The sequence below is a fragment of the Papaver somniferum genome, chromosome 1 (genome assembly GCF_003573695.1).
Source record: "Papaver somniferum cultivar HN1 chromosome 1, ASM357369v1, whole genome shotgun sequence".
In the NCBI taxonomy this organism is placed as follows: domain Eukaryota; kingdom Viridiplantae; phylum Streptophyta; class Magnoliopsida; order Ranunculales; family Papaveraceae; genus Papaver; species Papaver somniferum.
The window spans coordinates 737,798-759,657 of NC_039358.1; the positions used below are offsets into that span (position 1 = coordinate 737,798).

The 21,860-nt window shown below is 35.2% G+C and overlaps 1 protein-coding gene across 1 annotated transcript; it reads left to right on the plus strand.

Moving 5' to 3' along the window:
- Window positions 1-917: 917 nt before the first annotated feature.
- On the plus strand, window positions 918-4,259 carry LOC113324687. The gene is made up of 7 exons (XM_026572987.1): window positions 918-1,247; window positions 1,349-1,442; window positions 1,744-1,808; window positions 2,741-3,007; window positions 3,128-3,228; window positions 3,321-3,592; window positions 3,763-4,259. The coding sequence occupies exons 1-7, from the start codon at window positions 918-920 to the stop codon at window positions 4,257-4,259; spliced, it is 1,626 nt and encodes a 541-aa protein (XP_026428772.1).
- The last annotated feature ends 17,601 nt before the right edge of the window (window positions 4,260-21,860 follow it).

The window sequence follows — 21,860 nt, forward strand, 5'->3', positions numbered from 1 at the left end:
TATTTCAATTTCTGGGTTGCATGTATGATTTCTTTTCGATTTCTCTACGATTATTAGCTAATCTCTTTTTGGACTAATGGGTATATGATTTGAAACAAATGTATTGATTGATTTGGTATACGGTTATTAGAAACCACCATTCCTGCATCTTTTAATTGTTTGTATGTTACTGCAGATTCGATTCATATTGTTGCATATCTGGGCAGTTACAATGCTCCTAATCTAGAATGTAATGATTCTGTAAGACATATTGTTAGTCATATTCCATAAATAATAGTCTATGTTACATGCTCAGGGTTCTAGAATGTAATGATTTTGTAGGATTGTACAAGCATATTCATTCGAATGAAGCTTAACTCTCAATTTTCTAAGGGGTTCTTATACCATAATGATGCCATCGAAATTATTATCATTCAAGTCAATTTATAATGCTAGAGTAATGCCAATATCTTGTGCTAACAAGGGCATAGGCCTATGGGCATCCATTTGTCTGTAAACAGTTTTTATAACGCTAATGTAGTTTAAAACTAACATACTTTTGTGTTGTACGCCAATTGATGCTAAAGTTTGTTCTTGGTGATTATACTTTCCAAGCAAAGGTTAGTTTATAACCGTTCCAATCCATCACCATGCTCTGCCACGCGTGTAATGCGCATAACTGATTTACAACCGTCAGCCTAGACCATTCTCGCATCATCATGTAAAATCCTTATGTAATAAGCACACACGTAAAATCCTCTTGCACGCACACTTGCATATTTTAACCGTCTTAAACTCACTGTATTTGATGAGTAACCAAGAAATTTCCTTCTTGATTTTTATTCTGTGATTTTGCATACCTGTGAGCTTTAAGTTCTGTGATTTTGCATACCTGTGAGCTTTAAGTTTTATACAGTATGTATTCTGTAGAAAAAAAGATGGCTTCTCTATCAAGTGATGATAACGTAGATGATATCCGCACATGGCCACAGTATATTGTGGATTACTTTGTTCAATTGGTTCATGATGAAGCCAAAAATGGGTTACAAACCACTACATTGGAGAAGAAGAAATGGGGAGAAATAGATAATGCTCTCTTTGCTAAGTTTGGTAAGAGATACAGCATTCCTAAGTTGAAAGCTAAATTCAATCGACTGCGTATAGAGCATAGGGAATTTGCAAGGTTAGTGAGTGATACCGGTATGGGTTGGGATCCAGTTGCAAACACGGTCACTGCAAGTGATGATGCTTGGAAGCGTTACTTGAAGGTATGCTCATAAATGTTTACACTAAGATATTTACTTGTACATAATATAGGTACATAATGTAGGTCAAGAGTATAATGCATGTGTAACATTCCCAAATGCAGAAATATCCTGGTGCAAAATCCTTCCGTAAAAAGGAGACATATTGGACAACATGGAAGGAGTGGAAGATGATGTATATCTCAAAGCCATTGACAAGTTCAGAAACCCTGACTATAGGAGAATTTTTAAGAAAATGAAAGAATCAAGGAGAATTATGTGGCTTAAGAGTTTGTAATATGTTTTTTTTTTAGAATATGATCTCGGTTAAGGGTTGTTGAGTGTTGTGATTTAGAACTTGAAGTTACACTGTGACACAATATTTATGTTAATGTGAGCTTGGTTTTGTGTGATTTGATTTTTTTGATAGTAATTAGTAATGGGTTTATGTTGATATAAAGTTGCTTGTTTATTGTTATTCATTGTGCTTGTAATAACAATATGTATTTGCTTTGTGTAGGGACTGTACCAAAGGGAGTATTTGGAAGAGATTTGGTTGTTAACTGGCATATCAAAAAGATCCAGGTATGTAGCTTTACTTTTCCATTGTTCCAGCTTAAACCTATGAATAGAATATTCTTCATACGCCACTGCACATCATCAGGACAAGTGTAGGATGAATAGAAAATCCCTTTCCATTTGAAGAAAACTAGACGCAATTAGCCCAGAACCTATTAGCTTTAAGGTAAGAAGCATCAAATATGTATTTTGTATAAGTGCTAACTGGTGGTTTCCATGGCATTGAATCCCTTGAAGTTTGGATGCCGTGACTGTTCCCATTGCTGGATTTTCTAGTATTAATCCAATCAGACCTTTCCTAGTTAATAAATCTGACTAGGCTATCTACCTGCATCTGAATAATGGCAAAAGCCATTTTGTATCTGGATTTCCAGATGTGCCACATAGTGAAACCTGCAGAAATTATTAGGTTATTCTGATCCACCATAAAACTGTTAGGAATTGACTATACCAGCTGGTTAATCAATCATTGGTATCCATATGTTTTTATAACAGCCACAGTGTATACATAGTGGTATGAGTCTCAGACCATTGACCCTTTGATTGCTGTAATAAATTTAAAGTGAAACTCTTTTTGTTGAAAGATTAGTCGTCAAAAGCATCACTTGAACTCGATTTGACAATATTGCATTCTTGTTCTCTTCTATGCAGTGTTTGTCGAGTATTTCCATCAGCTTCTCCCTACTGTGTTTTTGTTTGTAAACAAAATATCATCAGTAATAATACTAGTAGAGACCAAAAACCATAAAACCAAAGACAGTGAAAATCATAAGAATATTAGAGAAAGACACTAGCATTACTAATAGTTTTAGTTGTCTTCTTATTAGTACTTATTTGTTTCCTGTTAGTATTTTTAGGCTTGGTCATGATGCATCGACCTTTCTTCTTATAATCATTTATATTTTGCATCAGGCAGTAATACTCTTGTGTTTTACCAGAGTATTAAAATGGAATCCAGGGATACAAGTGACTCATCCTCAGACTCGGAAGACTCGTTCATGGAATTGCTTATGGTTAAGGAGTTGCATAAGCGTTATATTAAGATACCAATGATGACATCAGTGCTTAGTGGGAGAGAGTTTATTTTGGAGTTACTGAATGGACATCCAAGACGAATGTACAACTTGATGAGAATGGATCCTTCTACATTTATGCTGTTGTGTTCAACTTTAAGGACCAATGACTTCTTACAAGATGATAGATCAGTAAGTATCGAAGAGGCGGTTGGAATATTTTTGGCTACTGTTAGTCAATCAATGCGCAATAGAGTGGTTGCAGAGATTTTTTAACATTCGAATGAGACCGTATACATGCACTTTAAGAAGGTTTTAAAAGCATTATGTCGCCTTGGATGCCTTATAATTAAACCTCCCAATATGGATGAGATACCTCCAGAGATTATGACAAATCCTAAATTCTATCCATGGTTTGTGGTATGACTCTGATTCCCATATTACTTGTTAATGTATCTTATATGCATGTTTGTTTCTTTACAGTTGATATTTATCTTGGTTTTAGCATCATTAGCTTCGCCTTTACAGTTGATAATTCAAAACAGGATTGTGTTGGTGCTATTGATGGAACTCATATTAGTGCCTGTGTACCTGCTTCTAAACAAATTCCATTTCGAGGCAGAAAAGCTCAAATCACGCAGAACATTATGTGTGCTTGCTCGTTCGATATGTTGTTCACATTTGTATATACGGGATGGGAAGGAACTTCCAATGATGCAAGAGTACTCATGGATGCCATATCGAACGAAGAAAACAAATTCCCAATGCCCAGAGAAGGTATTGAATACATATTACTTTAATTCTTGTTATCTTACATTTAATACTTCAGTAGATCAATCTGTCCATGCAATATCTGAATTGTTGTCCCTTGAGATAGTGTTTAAGATGATAAATTTTCCAACTGTCCGTTGAATTGATGAAGTTAGCAACTGGTAATTTGAATGTAGGAAAGTATTATGTTGTTGACTCCGCTTACACAAACATGCCTGGGTTTTTGACACCTTATCGTGGAGAACGGTATCACTTGCGTGATTTTAGGGGAAGAAGTCGACAAGCAAAGGGTCCTATGGAATTATTCAATCATAGGCACTCCTCTTTACGTAATGTTATTGAACGTTGTTTTGGAGTGTGGAAAAGTAGGTTTCCAATATTGAAATGCATGCCAAATTATCCACTTCGCAGACAAAGACTCATTCCCGTTGCATGTTGTACTTTACACAACTTCATTCGCTTAAATTCAAGGAATGACGAACTGTTTCGTCAATTCATGGCAGAAGATCTTCTAGTGGCAGATGAAGAAAGTTCAAGTACTGGTCAAGAAAGCACAACAATTGACATTGATGTTAGCACAGCGAATATTGAGCTGATGAATAATGTTAGAGATGACATAGCAGGGACAATGTGGATTTATCATCAACGCCGACATCACCACCAACGCCTTTAGCTTATACAAATATCTAAAATTGTTGTTATGTGTAAAACATTTGTGCAAGCTCATAACTACTTTTTGAATTGTTAATTTTAACATACAACTAATTTTGAAAAATATGTTTTTGAAAAAAGCCATACCAAACAGCTTTTAGAAAATGAAAACAATGAAAAAGGGTGTGTTTTAAAAACAGTAGAAAACTGTTTTTGAAAACTGTTTTTGAAAATGATACCAAACAGGCTCTTAGGGTTTTGATTTAAGAGAAAATTGAAAATTAGAATTAGGGTTTGAATGAGGAGAAGAAAAAAAAAATGAGAATTTTGGAATTGAAACTTACAGAACATAAATCGAGCTACAAAATCTAACACTAACGAGTGATTTCGTACTTTAGAGCCTAAATTTATCTGAAGACGGACTAGGGTTTTACGAGTCACTTTCCAGAACTTGTTTCTCCTCTCCTCTATGGATTTCAGATTTTCTAGGTGTAGAAACAATAATGTTTTGGTTTTTATTTGATGAAATGACTAAGTTGCCCTCGCAGTACCGTAAAATTACTAGATTCTACAAATTTCTGAATCCACCTTGTTTTCGGATTAGAGCACATCACAGTATAAAAGCACCTCTTCTTCATTATTATTATTATTTTATTTTTTTTTGATAAAGTAAGAACATGTATAGAATCAGCTGCCCTGAAAATTGGTGTCTCTTGCCCAAAAATTACATATATCAACTTAAACTTTTTTAAGTACGTCAACAGAGTTGGTAGATTCTCTTACGGATTTAGCAATATGGTCTGCAACCATATTATCATCCCTACTAATGAAATCAGAACTACAATATGAAAAACTTAAAGCTAAATGTATTATTTCTTTGATAATATTTCTATTCTCACATTGGATGATGAGACAATCACCTTTAATGGAAAGAATGACGTTCTTAGCATCAGTCTCAACTTGAATTTTTGTAAGCTTCTTATGTTTTGCCCCTATAAGTGCTTCACGGACAGCTCTGCACTCCCCTTCTTCTGCACTTAGTGCTCCATTTGAGTATGTTCCCTTGATTCCATGATAGGTTCCTGTGAAATCCCGCAAAACAACACCAGTGCCCAATAGGTTATTATCACAGTCAAAAAATGCATCCACATTAAATTTTAAAATGCTTTCTAGTGGTGGATACTATCTAGAGTCTTTATTAACATTCAAGGTTAAAACATTGTTGCAGTTATCAAGTAAGTGTGAAGCAAAATGATAGTTTATTTTATGCACAAATGTAAGGTGATTAAGAGAAACACACTGGAAAGCTGCATCACATCTATGTTTCGAAATAACCCAAGAACCAATCATGACAGTGAGCAACCATTTTTTATCAAGATTGTTACCAGTTTGACTGAACAAACTTATAGCCGATTCTGAGACATTGTTGCAGTTGGAACTAACTGAATCAATATCAATGTTTACCCCTCTCCAGACTCTTCTTGCATGCCTGCAGATGAATAGTAAATGCTCTATTGATTCTTCATGTTGACCACATATACTGCACCAAATATGTTTTTCACTATTGAAAGAAGACAACTTGCTATTGGTAGAGTGTAACCCTCTGATGCACTTCCAAACAAAGAGCTTAATTCTGTAATGTACATCACAATTCCACAACCTTTTCCATATTGAGGGATCAATATTAATGCCATTCAATTGAACAATTCTATTACACTTAGTGAGAATATGATAAGTACTCTTAACTGAGAATTTTTCATCCTTGGCAGGCATCCACAACATAGCATCTTCCTTAGTAAGGTCAATGTAAAGCATTTCTGAAAACCTAATTAGGGGGGATCCACACACGATATAATCCTTATAATATCTCATGCTTTGGAGGTATTTATTTTTAATTAAATCTTAAAGATAAACCTCGCGTCTTTAGGGGGGCCCTGAAAGAATTAAGGACGACTAATAAGACAAATTAGGGTCATCCAAACCTAAATTGAAGCCATACCTTATTTCCGATTTTTCATAGTGCAAATATACCCTCCATAATCGGTAGATAAAACTACAATCGGTAGTATACTTTAGTAATCAGTTGTTATTAGGATAATCGGTAGGTAATGTGTACATATGTAATTTGAAAGCTTTATTATTTTGAAATAACCTACAAATCGGAAGGTAATTATTTACCATGTCTCCCTATTATGAAGTTGCCCCAAAATTGAAATTTAAAAAAAATCTCAAGTTTTTCGAATTTGGGAACTACCATAATCGGTAGACTATGAGTAAACATTTCTCCCGATTATAAAATTTCCCAAAGTTAAACTTTGAAAAAATCTCAAATTTTTTGAATTTGGGAACTACTTAATCGGTAGAATAGGAGTTAACGTTTCTCCTAATTATGAAGTTGCCTTAAAATTAAAATTTGAAAAAATCTCAAATTTTTCGAATTTGAGAACTACCATAATCGATAGCTGATGAAGTTCGCCTAAATTACCGATTTTAAACCCTACATTAACCGGTAAACAATGAGAAAATGTTGTGCCCCATTATAAGGGCTTTTTGATCCAGAAGAACTGTAAAAATGAAACCACTATAATCGGTAGAAAATGTTAATACTTTTACTTCTGATTATTGAGCAGTCTAACAAATGTTTGGAAAAGTCACCAGAATCGGTAGTCAATGTTGATAATGTTACTACTAGTTCAGCACATATCTGACAATTTTTTGAAAATTTATTAGAATCGGTAGGAAAGGTTGATATATACCCTCCGATTATTGTGAAAAATTCAGCAGTTTCAGATAATAAAGTAATACACATAACTCAAAATACATTCATAACTCATAAACTTAAGAACATTATCCAAAACAAATATTTAAACAAACCATAATCTGAACGAAACTGTTAAAAACATAATCCATGAAATCAACAACAAATTAAGACCTATTTCTTAGTTTTCTTCTGAGTATTATTAGCTAAAGTTTTGGAAAACTTAACACAACCCGTACGTCCCGCATTATCACCAGCATCACCTTCATCTCCCTCGATATTTCCTTCAGCAAAAGATCTTGAAAAAGCTTGAGATCTTTTGTTCGTATTTGGTATTTTCTTCTTGGGATGCTTGTTCGTCACTTTCTCCCCAAACTGCGCTGCATACTCTTCATCATCAACATTATCAATCATCTCTCTGTCCTTTTTCATCGTCTCAATTGGCACGGGTACTCCAGTCGTTATGCAATCAGCGCACCATTTGGACAAAAACTTGAACCTATATTCACCTGTTTTTTTAATTGATAAAACATCAAATGGTGTTTACCTAAAACATTGAATCGTAACATTAAAGGGAAAGGATATAATAATAAGCACCAGTCTATCATAACCTGAGGGTTTTTCTTTGACGATATATCTGTAATTGGAATCCGTCGAGGTCCTCGTTGCTTTAAGTTCATGGATTACACGAAGATGACAATCCTCTCGGTACCACTCCATATAGTCTGGAGATTTTCATAACCTCGGTTGACAGCTCTCCCAGTGTTCACCAAGTGGTACATCCTCTGATCCCAATATTCAGTAACAGATGGTGTACCATAGTAAACTACTTTGATGGTATCTTGGTTAGACTCTTTATGATCCACGTCCAACTTGAACTTTCAATTTATGTAGTTGATGGTTTTTCAAAAGTGATTGTAGTAATAGTGGTAAACAGGGTCTTTTCAGACTTGTGAAGAAAACAGTTTTTAGATTTAAATTTAAACAGGCAAATAAATTTGTTTGAAAAATTTAGGGAAAAACACCAAGACTTGGATTCCACCATTGACCCATTATTTGATAAATTCTAATAATTAATATTCATGCAATTTTTCTTTTAGAGTGATTCTAATATTATGCCTTTTGTAGATTTTTGAAGTAATAAATGTAAACACCAAGCATGAAACATCAAGAGTCTTAAACTAAGCATGCTCCATCAAAGTGAATCACAATTATTCAATAAAAATCAATTTTCCAATAAAAATTCCATGCAAATAATCATGTAATAATATTTCAAATAAATAATAAAGTTAGAATTATACCATAAATAAGGACCAATGGCTTCCTCCGTCGCCTTGGCTAAGGGGTTTAGCTCCTCATATCTAAAACTTGCTCAAAATTGCTTAATAGGTGTTTTTATTGATGAATATGGTGATAAAGAGAAGTTTGCAACGCTGTATAAACGTTACAGCGTCACTGTTACAAAGATGAGTAATGCCGTTTATAAACGATACATATCTAGCGTTGTTGAACTACGACACATTTTTTCTGCGTTAAATACTATTCAAGAACGACGGACTTTGAGAGTCCGTTCTTCGTGTTCTTGAAGGTCTTCAATGGCGGACACAGCAGCAGCAACAAATCTCGTAGCTCCTTCTTCTCGACTCTCCTCAACTCCCAATTCTCTCCTAAGGGTTTCTAAAACTTTCTCACCACTTGACCCAACCTTTTTATAACTCAACAGGGTCATCAAATCCCGATGAAATCTCCTCTTTTTCTTCTCTGCGTTTGAAACGATAATCAGTTCTGTTTAGTTTTTTCACGTGCTGTTAGTTATATAATAGCTACCAAACTCTTCCCTAGACTTGAATAGGACCATGTACATGTTAATCCAGTGTCAAAGTCCTCCAGAAATCTCTCAAAAATCTTCTAAACTCGAAACAGAACACGTCTCTCTGTTGAGACTTTGAAACCATCTCTCGGATATTCCAGCCCAATTGGTTGGGTCCAATCGATTGTAACAGACCTGTTGAGTCTTGTAGAGTCCATACGTACCAAATACAGCCATTGAATCTCCTAAAATCACGTAGAAATTCGATCTCCAAATCTGCTCCTCGCTGCATGCATTTTCCCGCCAAAACTTGTATTTGAATTATGAAGATGACCTCCCCTTATCCAGTTCCGGTCTCCCTTTAGAAGATGCCTGGAAATGGGTCATCCCTTAGTAATTAGGTTACCCCTTATCCAAAGTGAGAGTCTGTATAGTAGTTTTCTCCCACGGACGCAAAAACCATTTTTTTAGCCAATTTCGCCGCAAAAGCTTATTTCTCCAAGAATACCTACAGGGACATAAAAAGCCATAATAAATATAAAATCGAGCACTAATAATATATACAATTGAGATTATATAAGACATAAAAATGTGCCTATCAGTAGTGCCATGGTAATGCTTGTAAATAACCATGTTGTCGCATCACCCTGGATCCATTGTACATCACATAACTTGTGTGGTGCCACAACATTCCAAAAAAATGGGATAACTCGGAATGACCCTCTATATGTCCACTAGATCGGTTTTCCTTGTATGGATCAAAACATACCTCCTCTGACTTAATTGAGTCTAGTTTCTCCCTCAATTGAACCAATTGCTGCTCTTTTTTCCTTGAACGGTTCTTTGTGGACTTGTACTTTGTCCCTCTTGGTGTACCTTTCTCCCAATTTGTGTTTACATCTGCCAATTTCAGACTAGGGTAGTGGTCATAGATCCATGTATACATAGATATCAAACCTAGTATTAGAAATTGATTGTTAAATTAGAGAAACAAAATATAACGATCAATGGATTAATAGAGTTGGAGAAAATACCTGGAATAGACTCACGTTCCCGGAAATTTGGCTAGTTCTAAGCCTCGACGCCTTTGTCAACACCCCCATAAATAATGCTAGGCATATCATTCCCCAGGAGTAGTCAGCTACCTTATTGAGATGATGCAATAGTTGTAGAAGGCTGGAGTCTACTCGGTAGCCACTAGCATTGGCGCAAATGACACATCCCACTATACACGAGAGATAGGCGGTGGCCGCGACATCCACTCCGGAATCACTTAAGGGTCCTTGCTTTTATTTATTGGCAGTGCCTTTGAACATCTTGATCAACTAACTAATGTTAAACTGTCTAGTTTTGTAAGAAAAACACCCGTTGAACTCAATGTCTGATGTCTCTTTATCCCAACCAAAACACTTTTTACACAAATCAGAAAAGTGTTCCCAACTTAACTGCCTTTTGTAGTAATACTTGACAGCTACACTATGGTCATTGAGATTAAGAATCTGCTTCGCATCATCTTGAGTAATGGTCATCTCCTCGAACAACATATGAAAGGTGTTAGTCTCGGGATACAATCTCTCCACAAAAGCTGATTTCGCGACCCGATCATGTTCCAACACGGAATTCTTGGCAGCAATAGATAATCCCGAGTTGCTATAGTTGTCTTGATCCTTTCACATTCACCGTATAAAGGCCAATCTTTCATCACTTTTGTTGGTGCGGCAGTAGGTTTGAATAGACAAATCGCATCGGAATGATACTATTAAACACACAACACATTACAAAATAAATAGAGTAGTATTACAAATAAAATTACAATACACTAATAAAAAGAATATGATTATTACCTCGGTTTCGTAGATTTCTTTGGCCCAAGAGTCTTTGTATCCAAATAACGATGCTCCTCTATCTCTAGGAATCCCCGAGATTTCTTCTTCAAAATCTGTATTCTTCAACTCAACGTGGACAAGGTGTGATGCTTTTATTCGCGATTGACTTCCTTGTAACTCCTCATTCTCCTTGTGTACCACTTGGTTGTCCTTCTTCTTGTAATCTAATTTCTGGACTGCTTTGTCCAACTTCATCTTGATTGATTTTTGGAGCGCTTGGTTCTACTTCTTCTTGAGTTCCTTGTTAACTCGCTTGGTTTTACTCCTTCTCGAGTACCATCATTGCTAGAATTTCCTTTTTGACTCCTTTACCTGATTTTATACTTTCTTTTCTTCATGTATTATAAACTTTTTTTCGAACGTCTCTGTCAGAACTTTTGCGATGTAAGTTTCAATTCTTGTTGTTAAGCTAATGTTAAATTCAAAAATTCCTGCTTTTGTAAGAGGTTGATCTGCCATTGAACCTTTCAACGGAAATAAAACTAAAGGTTTTTTTTTTAAATTTTTTTTTATAATAGGGTTTGAATTGATTTGCGGAAGAGATACCAAGGATCTATCCTAGATGAGAATCTAGGATTGTGGCTCAAATGCCAACTAATGCAGAACGTGTATGAGGAAGGAAATACGGATATTGCAGGTGATGAGAAGGGAATAAAAGGATGAGAAAACAAAAGAAAATATTATAAGGTGTAAGGAAAAGATAAAATATATAAGAGAATCGTAATAAACGATAATATTATTGATTGAGTGATAATGATAAGATTGTATTTTCTAAACAAGAAGGCATAGCCTTTATATAGGTTCTACAATAACCGATTAAAAGAAAGAAAAGGGAATTATATCTGACCTGGGAAAGTAAAGGACATGCAGAGAAAGTAAACTAAAACATACGTATAAGGGATCAACAATCATTGTTGATACAAAAGAAAAAAGGATCAACTATAATAGTTTACACATTATAGGAAGATATCTTACATCAAAAACGCAGGAAATACCATTTTAGGCAGAGGTGTACATGAGGTCTTGAACCTTTGCTTAGTGAGATATTACCGGAACTACTTGCTAAAGACAGTGAACGCGATATCTTGAACTACTAGTGTTTGATGTAATTCGCGATAACAACCACGGATGATATCTCCAAGGTTGCTTCCAAGATCGTGCCATTTTATCCAATTTGGCGCTGGACATATCATGTTTCTCAGAATGCTCTAGAGAATCAAATATCATATTCTCATAGGAAGCGGCCCCACTTCCTCATTCAGATAGGTGAGTTTCCATGAAGAGTGTTACTGCTACATCCCACTTCAATCTTAAATTGAAACTATATAACCTATTTAAACTTCTTAAAATTCATCCTTCACATGAAATCACATTATCACGTTTATACCATAGGAAAGGGACAGAGAATAAATTCTCTAATAGTGGTTACCTTTACCCACCAAAATTAGTTGTCTCATTCAAAACCTTGATCTTGGGATCTTCAGTAAGAAAGGTTAATATCCTTCGTGGAAAGTTTAATTTATAAGCTTAAGACCCATCCCCTTCGATGCAATAATAACCATATTTTTGGATAAACCTTTCGTAAAAAGTTGCGCGATATTCTCCTTGGAGTTTAACTAATCAATGAAAATAACGCCGATTGAGATTAGTTATTTTAGCTTTAGCTATTACAGCTTTCCTAACACAATGTATAGATATAGATGGCACATGCCTATGCCAGAGAGGAATCCTTCTAAAAAGCATCTTACGCACTCGGACCCTTCTCGTACTTTATCTAATTCACTACTCTCAGATTCGATAATGAATGAGCAATATATATATATATATATATATGTTTGGAAATCATCCAAAAAAAATACCTGCTAGAATGTAAACAAATTTACTCGTAGACTTAGATTTCTCTGAGCCAACTATCCAGTTCGCATCATAAAATCCCTCGAGGACAGCAAGATACCTTTCATAAATCAAACAAAAGGTCATAGAGTATTTTAGGTACCATAATACTCTACTGGGTGCATCTGAATGCTCTTGCTCTGGACTACAATTATATCTAATGAACTTACTCACAATATAGGCAATGTCTGAACTCTTACAGTTCATTAAATTCATTAGACATCATATAAATCTTGAGTAGTCAAGTTAAGATACTCCATTACCCTTATTTTTCTTGAGTCTACAAGAAGAATCGTACGGAGTACAAACAGTCTTACAATCAAACTAATTGAATCTCTTAAGCAAAAATTCAAGATAATGAGAATGATTAAGACTATAAATGTTAGATTATCTTCTAATCATCATTCCTAAGATTACACCAACATTGTCTAAGTCTTTCAAGTCAACGTTCTCATTCAACGCATCTATGTTTGTAACAATTATAAGCATATCATCAACATACAAGTGTACAATCACACATGAATCTTAACAAGTTATTTGTAAATATACTTATTAGATTCATTAACTTAAGTCCACTACTCATTATCACATAATCAAATTTTCCATGTCACCATTTACGTGCTTTTTTGAAAACCATACAAAGACTTGTTCAACTTACAAACTTTGTCTTCACAACATTTCAATACAAAGTCCTCAGGTTCGTGTATGTAAATTTCTTTATCTAATTCACGGTTTTAGAAAAGCTATGTTAACATCCATTTGATGTATCTCTAAGTTTTTTATGGCAGCAATTGCAATTAGCATCTCAACGGAAGTAATTCTCGTCATAGGGGAATAAGAATCAAGGAAATTTACACCTTCTTTTAGCCTTAAGCTATCAACCTACCCTCATATTTTTCCACAGTTCCATCTACCTTATGTTTCTTCTTAAAGACATCAATGGTCTTACTCCCTGGAGGTAAACTAACAAGATCCCAAGTTTGGTTCTGATGGACTGAGTCCATTTCACTAAATGAAGCTTCTTACCAGAATAAGGTTTCAGTAGATGGCTTCTTTACGAGTCTGGAGCTCAGACTATGCTAAGAATATATGAAGTATCAGGACTATAGGAAGTCTCATTTCTAATCATTTTACTTCTCCTAGGATCCACTCTACTTCATCTTCCTTTGAAGGCGTAAATTCCGACTAGTTGATAAGACAGTTAGGGGGTCAACAAAACATCTTAAGAAAAGACAGATGTCAAAATGAACATGTTTAAAGCACTCAACATCCCTAGACTCCATAAAAGTATTCACACCAATGTGAGAAAAATCAGAACGCCCAACAAAAAAACTATATGCAGCAGTGTACTCAGGATAACCTATGAAGATGTAGTCAACAGTTTTGGGTCCTATCTTAGTTCTCTAACGAGGAGGAATGGCTACCTTATCCAAACACCTCCATACTTTGAAGTATGCATAAGAAGGTTGCATATATTTCCATAATCATATGAACTTATATCTGATCCTTTCAAGGTTACTCTATTCAGGATATAACAAATTTAGAGGAAGACCTCCCCCACAAGTTGGCAGTTAATCTTTTAAATCAACATGGAATGTATCATCTTATTAATGGTTCTATTCTTACTTTCAACTATACCATTAAACTATAGTGAATAAAGAGGTGTAAACTCATGAATAATGCCAATAAAGTTCTCCTATATGAATTTCATAGTTTCAATTTTAAGTTTATACATCTGTAGATGTGAAATTTGGATAAGGGGAAAGAGTGTCATTTCAACCCTATAAACAGAATTTAACTCTCACTGGAGAGATTAATCCCTTGTCCCTCAAAGCATCCTTATTCACGATTTCTAGTATACATCTCCGCGAGACACTGCTAGTCGTGATGCGTGATTCCTAGAGCACATCCTCGATGAGATACTGCTGGTCACGTAGGTTATGTAGAGCGTAAAACGTCCCCGAAAAACTTATGAACCAGAACAGCCACAATTCCAGCATGTCTTCGTGAGACGCAGATGATTGTGATTCCATGATTCATAGTATACATCCTCAACGAGATGCTGCTGATCATGTAGGCTCTTTAGATGCGTAAATACGTCCCCGACGGACTTATATATGATCCAGAGCGGAGATTTTCATATCTCTTGTAAGAACGACTCACCCTATTTGAGATCAAGGACTGATTCCTAATACATCATAGCGAGATACATCGGTCATGTCTTCGCTAGGTTATGACTCGACTTACTGAGGTTTCCGAATACGCTAGTTATTCTACCTCTGAGCCCTTTCGACATACTTCTACAACATCCTTTCGTGATACACTGGTCTTGTTGGATCATCATATGGACACACAGTTGATTCTTAACAAATCTCTGCAAGATACGCTGGTCAAAGAAAAGTGAGCCAAAGTCTTGCATTAATCGGGCGTATAAATCCTTTTCTCGCTCTTCAGGCCGAGTCCCAGCTGACCACAGAGAGATTCAGATCCGTTAATAAAATCTTCGGAGAGATTTGAGCCATCCGCAAATCTCTCTGCAAAATCACATAGAGATTTTGAGCCGTCCGCAAATCACTCTGCAAAATCACATGGAGATTTTGAGTAGTCCACAAATATCTCTGCAAAATCAGGGAGAGATTTTGAGTTGTCCGCAAATTTCTCTGCAAAATTACGGAGAGATTTTGAGCCATCCTCAAAATCTCAGAAAGATTCACATGATAGGTACACGCCTTACCTAGTGCTCAAGCTTATTTCTCAGTCTCTCAAATACACTCACGGCTAGTAAATTGATCCTGAACTATACATGTCTATCCGAAAACGTGGATAAGCTCTCTAAATATACGAATGCTCAACAAAGGGAACCACAAACAATAACAGGTCTTCACATGACATATGTGACCAGCCATGGAGAGAGGGAGATCAGGATCAGCTCCTCTCACACCCTACACACTATTCTTGGGGAATAATTTCATACCCTTTCACGTGACTCATCCTAGTCATTCTCACAAATCATAAAATATCTCTCTATCTTGTCAAACTCGGCTAAAGAGAATATTTCTCTCAATGTATCATCACAAAGGCTGACTCAGCTTCACACAAATAAGGGGATAACAATTAGGGTTTTGTCCTGGCGGTCTAGGACACGCACTACACCATATCCTGGATTTGCAACAGTTTACTTTTTGTGTGTGCAACGCATATTCACGTTGCAAACTTTTTTCCGTTGCAAACTTTTTCCGTTGCACATTTAGCAATGACGTTGCACTAAGTCTAATATATTGGATAAGAAAAAAGAAAATGGGACACGCTCGTACTTTATTTAAATGGTTGAGGGATTTTATGTCTATATCATAATACTTTTTCCTATTATTATCTATTTTCTTTTATCTTCTATTTTCTTAAAATAGTATCTCTCCAGAAAGATGTCCTGTTCTCTTCCTTTTCGTTTTCTTCTCTTCATTTTGCAAAAACACCGAGATCTCTCGAAATCGAACTGGATTTCTGAAAATCAAAAATCCTGTTTCTGAAATCTAACCCAATTTCTGAGATCTCTTAAACTCAATCTGATTTGTGAGATGTGTTTTCATAAGATTGAGTTTAAGCTATTCAATTTTTTATTTTTTTAGATGTGGGTTTTAACCGAATTTGATTTGTGAGATCTCTTTAACTCATCTCACAAATCAAAACCCATCTTTCTGAAATCAGATCGACTCAAGTAACCCAATTTTTGTTTCAAACCCTAGGTATGTGATTTTCTCCTTTATAAACCCTAGAAAATCATTCTCTCGATTTCTTAGAATTTGAGTTTTTATTTTGGTTACTGTATGTTGCAAATCTGGTTTTATTGATTTTATTGTGGAATTTATAAGTAAGCAGTGGTTTATCTTGGTGTTTTGAGAAGGAGAGATTAATCCACATGAATTAATCAGATAACAAATAGAACTTAGTAGCTTAGATATGAGATTTCAGGGGTTTGTGTTGAGTTAATCTGGTTGTTTTAGTTTCTATTGTTGATCCCTTATTGATTATTTGAAAATCAGGAAATACTGAAAAAATTCTGCTAATTGTACAGAATTTTGTTGTTGTACCTATAGTTTCAAGGTGCATTTACTTGAGTACATCACCTGGAGATTTGCAGTTTCAGAGTGTTTCATTTTATTTATTTTTCATTTTGCTTCATTGTGAGGTGAAATATGTTTTGATGTGATTTTGTAAGTTCTAAAGGTTATTAAACACGATAGAGAAAGGTTTAAATCAGTGAACATTGGTGGAACTATTGGTGTTGGTTTAAATTTTGGTGGTACTAGAGGTGGTGGTAATGTTGTTGGTGGTGGTGGTTGGAGACACACTGATTTACATCATCCTCATGATAGTTATTACGCCATTGAAAATAATCATCCCACCAGCAATATCCATAATCCAGGTGATATAAACTGACTACAAAATAAACCATGTTATTACTATTGTCTGTTTTTTTATAATATAGGAATTTTTTTCCTAATAATTGTTGTTGGTCCAAATTGTTACCGGGGGACTAATTTTTATGATGAATAATGCTCTCAGGTAATCCTTCTCTAGCATCCCCTTCTTCTTCACATAGTGTGCTAACCAGTGTTGGAACAATCGAAAGTAGTACTGCTAGTTATGGTCTATACTCATAGAAGGGAGATTCAGGGCATGTGTATCTTTACCACTCTTAGAATGAGTAGTCAACTTATATTAGTCTGAGATAGAGAGTGATGTACATTGCATGCAAACCATTCCAGTACTTGTTTTTGTTGGTGTCATTTACAGAAATGTTCAATTTCAGCTTGTGGAAGCAGTAGTATTGGTAACTCTACCAGTAAATATTTCATCTGGTGGAAGTAGTAGTGTTTGGTAGTGATAGAGAGACAGAAAGTTATGGTGGTGTGTGTCTAAAAAAGAAAGTGATGGTGGTGGTGGGTGGCGAGAGGTGGTGGAGACGACCATGTTAAGTATCATAGGTCAAGACATTTTTCTGCTTTTTCAAATTCTTACTTTTGGTCGTTTTACATAGGCAACACTCAGAGATTTCTGCCCTGTATATGACACAAACGGTCCTGTCAACATGCTGGGTCTTACGTATTTGCATTAAAAATATGTCTTTGTCTTTGTCATGCTTCCTCTGTTAAACAATATGTCTTCTCTTAATTAGAATCAACTTGTGCAAATCCCAAGGCTAAATGGTTATGCATGTACAGTTACTTGCGAGGATAATTGGCTAATTGGTTATGTATTCACAGTACTTGGTCAGCAGCAAAATGAAGCTTCAATTCTTTAAGTGCAACTAAGGCTTAAAGTTAAGGTAATTATATTTGATTTTTGTGTCCTATAGAATTATACATTAAGTATTTATCTTAGAACCATTATGCTCTCTACGCGCATAAGAATTAGGATCACAATTTTTATGAACATTTTTCTTTTTCTTTGTGTACTGCCTTAGTTTCTTATGTTATCAGTTCGATGAGGAAGCATATTCTCCCTTTGTCAAGAAGTACGGTAACAGTTATTCATCCTGGAGAGGGTTGTGACAGTTCTGTTATTTCTATGAAAAACTAGTTTTGAAGGGTACATTGACTTCTTTTTTTATGCTCAATGTGTCTGGTATGGATACCAGACATTCTCAATCTATGTGCTTATCGCCTTTAATGATGTTACTTGGAAGGGAAACAGAAACAGGAAGCTGCCACATAACAAGAAGATTGTTTCTACACATACCGACAATCCCGGTGTAAGAAACTAAGCATATCTGAGTCAATTTATCCTGCTTCAGTATGCATAATCTTGTTACCAGTAGCATTAATTTGGAGTGTGGGTATATTGGGATGTTCCCTTTTTATTTCATGGAAAAAACAAAAGGATCTAACTCATGTGGAAACAACATAGAAATGAGCTTTATATTAAATTAATTACATGTCCAATTGTCATCCTTTTATGTGTCTGATTACGGAGTGGCAGAGTGCAACTTAATTTTGTAAGAAAAAGGTGATTCTGAATTCTAGTCTCTGTAGTTAATTTATTCCTTTGGAGTCGGGCATAATGAAAGCATGTTCTTCGTATACATAGATGACATATCATCTGTAATTATGTTAATTTATGTATTTTGTGTTGACAGAATGATGCTGCTTGTTGTGATATAGCAACGACTGAAAAATGAAAGGGCCGGCATCAACAGCTGCTACTGGTGTGATTTTGTTGGTAGAATTGATTTTCTTAACTAGAACTCTCTTTTATTTGTTATATTTTATCCTGTCAAGGGAAGCCCACTCAACTATAAACAACCTAGTTGATGGCCTTTTATTTTATTTTAATTTCATGACGGAGGAAACTGATCTATATACATTTGTCAGCCTTGTGCACTGATTCAAAACCTCCAAGAAGATTCTCCATTTAGAACATCGATACTATTAATTATTTTGTGTTGATTTTAATTCAACAGTAGAAACTTGATTACTTTGTCTTCCGAAATGAAACTAATCACATCATCTTTTGTCTAATTTCAGCCATTACTTGTTATAAACCTAACTGTTATTAGATGAAAGCTTGGCAAGGCAAGAACTCAGAGGAGAGAAGATGAAACACAACAGAAAAAGTGTGGCACCTGCGGCATACATGGACATAACAAGATTACTTGTCAGGGTGGGAAACTCAGGGTGGGAAACAACTAAAGGAAAGAAGAGATTTTCAAGTTGCAAGTGCAGTTGGTAGTACTTTTGCATCCACTAGTGTAAGGAAAGGCATTAAATCACACTCTACAGCAGGAACTAAAGGTGATCTCTGCAGAGGTTCATCTGGATCAGCTGCTACTTCTACTATCACAACTGTGTCGAGAGGAGGTCGTGGCAAAGCTACACTGACTATTAGTGATGGAGTTGGGAGCTGCACCACTAGCTAATATTTTTAAAGATGAGTAACGAGGTAATATGTCATGAAGTTGTGTATTGTTTGCTTGTTGTTCACTTGCTGGTATTTTTTCCCTTGTAGTTAGTTTATCTCATAGATATAAAAAGTCGATTAACGGTAAGGCATTGGAAGTTTTAAGCAACAAGATCTCAATGAAATGGTAGATAACCATAGGACACAACATCATTTCATAGGCTCACACTTGTAGTAGCTCTAATACTCATTTTCTTTTGTTCTTGTCTTGGGATGAACATTCATCAATTTCGATGTAAGGATTAGTAATTAAGGATCAGTTATTGGGTTGAATGTAGTTGGTGTATGGTTTTGTAATAAAAAAAAATTGGTAGAAAGATTTTATACATGAATATATAGATTTTGGAATATATTGATTTAGAATGGTATATTCACGAGCAGAAATTAGTGTAATACGTTGCCTAAATTAATGTAACCGTTGCACAAATTCAGGAATCGTTGCACAAATCAAGAATCCGTTGCTCAAATTGCAAAATATACGTTGCTAAACCTTTTGACAACGTTTATATACGTTCACAAGTTAATTTGTGCAACGGATTTTGGCATCGCACAAAAATTTGCTATGCCATATTCCCAACGGATATATACGTTGGTCAAATTCATTGCAACATTTATATCCACAAAATCGGTTGTTTTGGTGTGGTGACGTGTGAGGAATACCTGGCTTATTTCTCATCGTAGGAGAGAGTAAAGGCAATGGAATAATGAGATAAACTCAACCTAGTTTATCCTTACTCCTGGAGAGACGGGAGAATTGCTCCGCACGGCACAGAAAGCAATCCTTATCTTCACCGACCTGAAATTAGAGAATTCATCCATAAATAGGTCCTCTATTTTTACAAGCTACGATCATCTTTCTCGTAACCTCTCAGAGTAATTCTTCTTCAAACCCTAGAATTCTCTGCTCTCTCTCTCTCTCTTCATCTTCTTCCCTACCTAAGACAAAACTTGAATCTCCATCCCCGTGACTGAAGCATTCATTGAACATCGACTGTGCGTGGTTTAGGCGAAGACTGTTCATGGTCAATCTCATGAAACTCACTTTTAAAACCTTCTCATCTCTAGCCTCTCATCGATTTTATGTAATTACAACATCTTAAGGATTCAAAGGCATCATCCTTACCCCTAAGTAAGTATACAAAGATAGTATCTCGTACAATCATCTATGAAAATTAATAAGCCACCTTAGTTTGGGTTGATTTCATGTCAACTAGGTCTAACTGAATAAATTCTGAGGGCTTAGAATTACTCAGAAGAATTTTGCTAAAAGGTTTTATAACATATTTTGATTCTACGAAGATTTGATTTTTGTGTTCAATATCCAAACTAAATTTAGGAATGCATCCTACGCTTTCTAGTTTATGCATTGACTTATAAGTTTACGGTTCCATGTCTACCTTGCAAAACATTCAATCACACAAAAGAAAATACAAGAATCAAGTTCACTTCATCAGTTTTTCCCGTTTTGTAAAATATCAAAAAAAAAAAAGTTTTACAATTCCAAAAATTTCGAGATAATGTAGGTAACTATCAAGATGTCTACTACATTACGTCAAAAGGGTTCATCGAAATTCCTTCTAGGTTAAGAGATGAATTAGAAACTCTACATCTGATGACCAAAACTTTATTTTTTTGTATTTCACTTTACAATTAACATCCATGATTGTTACAAACTATAATGTCTTAATATTGTGCAATAATCAAAAACAAAAAAATTCAAATAAACGAAAGTCTTTGATACTTAGCTCCCTTATAATGGAAAGGATCGATTTGACGAAAGGATGAGCTCCCCAAATATTTGCAACATCAACAAGGCAAAACTTTGAAAAAACAGACTGAGTCACGTGTGATCAACACGCTGTCTTTAAGACATTAACGTCCCGCTACACTCAAGAATGATGATATAGCCCTCACAGAACGGATATCTCCAGGATAAAACACCATACTACACTTGCTACTAGCATATGTAGTAGATGCTCAACTTGAGCTTGGCAATTCCGGAAAAACCCTTCGGAAAATCGTGTAACGCTTAAGAAAACAATATAAAAATATTTTTCCTGTGGGGTCTCTCTAAAATATAGAGAAACTCCTTTCTCATTGATTTTACAAAAGCAGAGAATTTATTTATATAATAGAACAATACAACCTAAAAAGAGGAGCTCCCCGATATGAGATAAAAAAAATTTCATTCACAAAAAAAAAACAATAAATTTTTATTTTTCTTAAGAAAAATCAAAAATCAATCTTATATTAATTATTTTCCAATATAAACAGGACTCCACCTTTTATAATATAGGGGCGGAGGAAGCATATGAGTAT

Coding starts and splice junctions, on each gene's coding strand:
- LOC113324687 (XM_026572987.1), top strand. CDS start 918: ATGGCTTCTCTATCAAGTGATGATAACGTAGATGATATCCGCACATGG. Junction 1,248..1,348: donor CTTGGAAGCGTTACTTGAAG/GTATGCTCATAA, acceptor TCCCAAATGCAG/AAATATCCTGGTGCAAAATC. Junction 3,229..3,320: donor AATCCTAAATTCTATCCATG/GTTTGTGGTATG, acceptor TCTTGGTTTTAG/CATCATTAGCTTCGCCTTTA.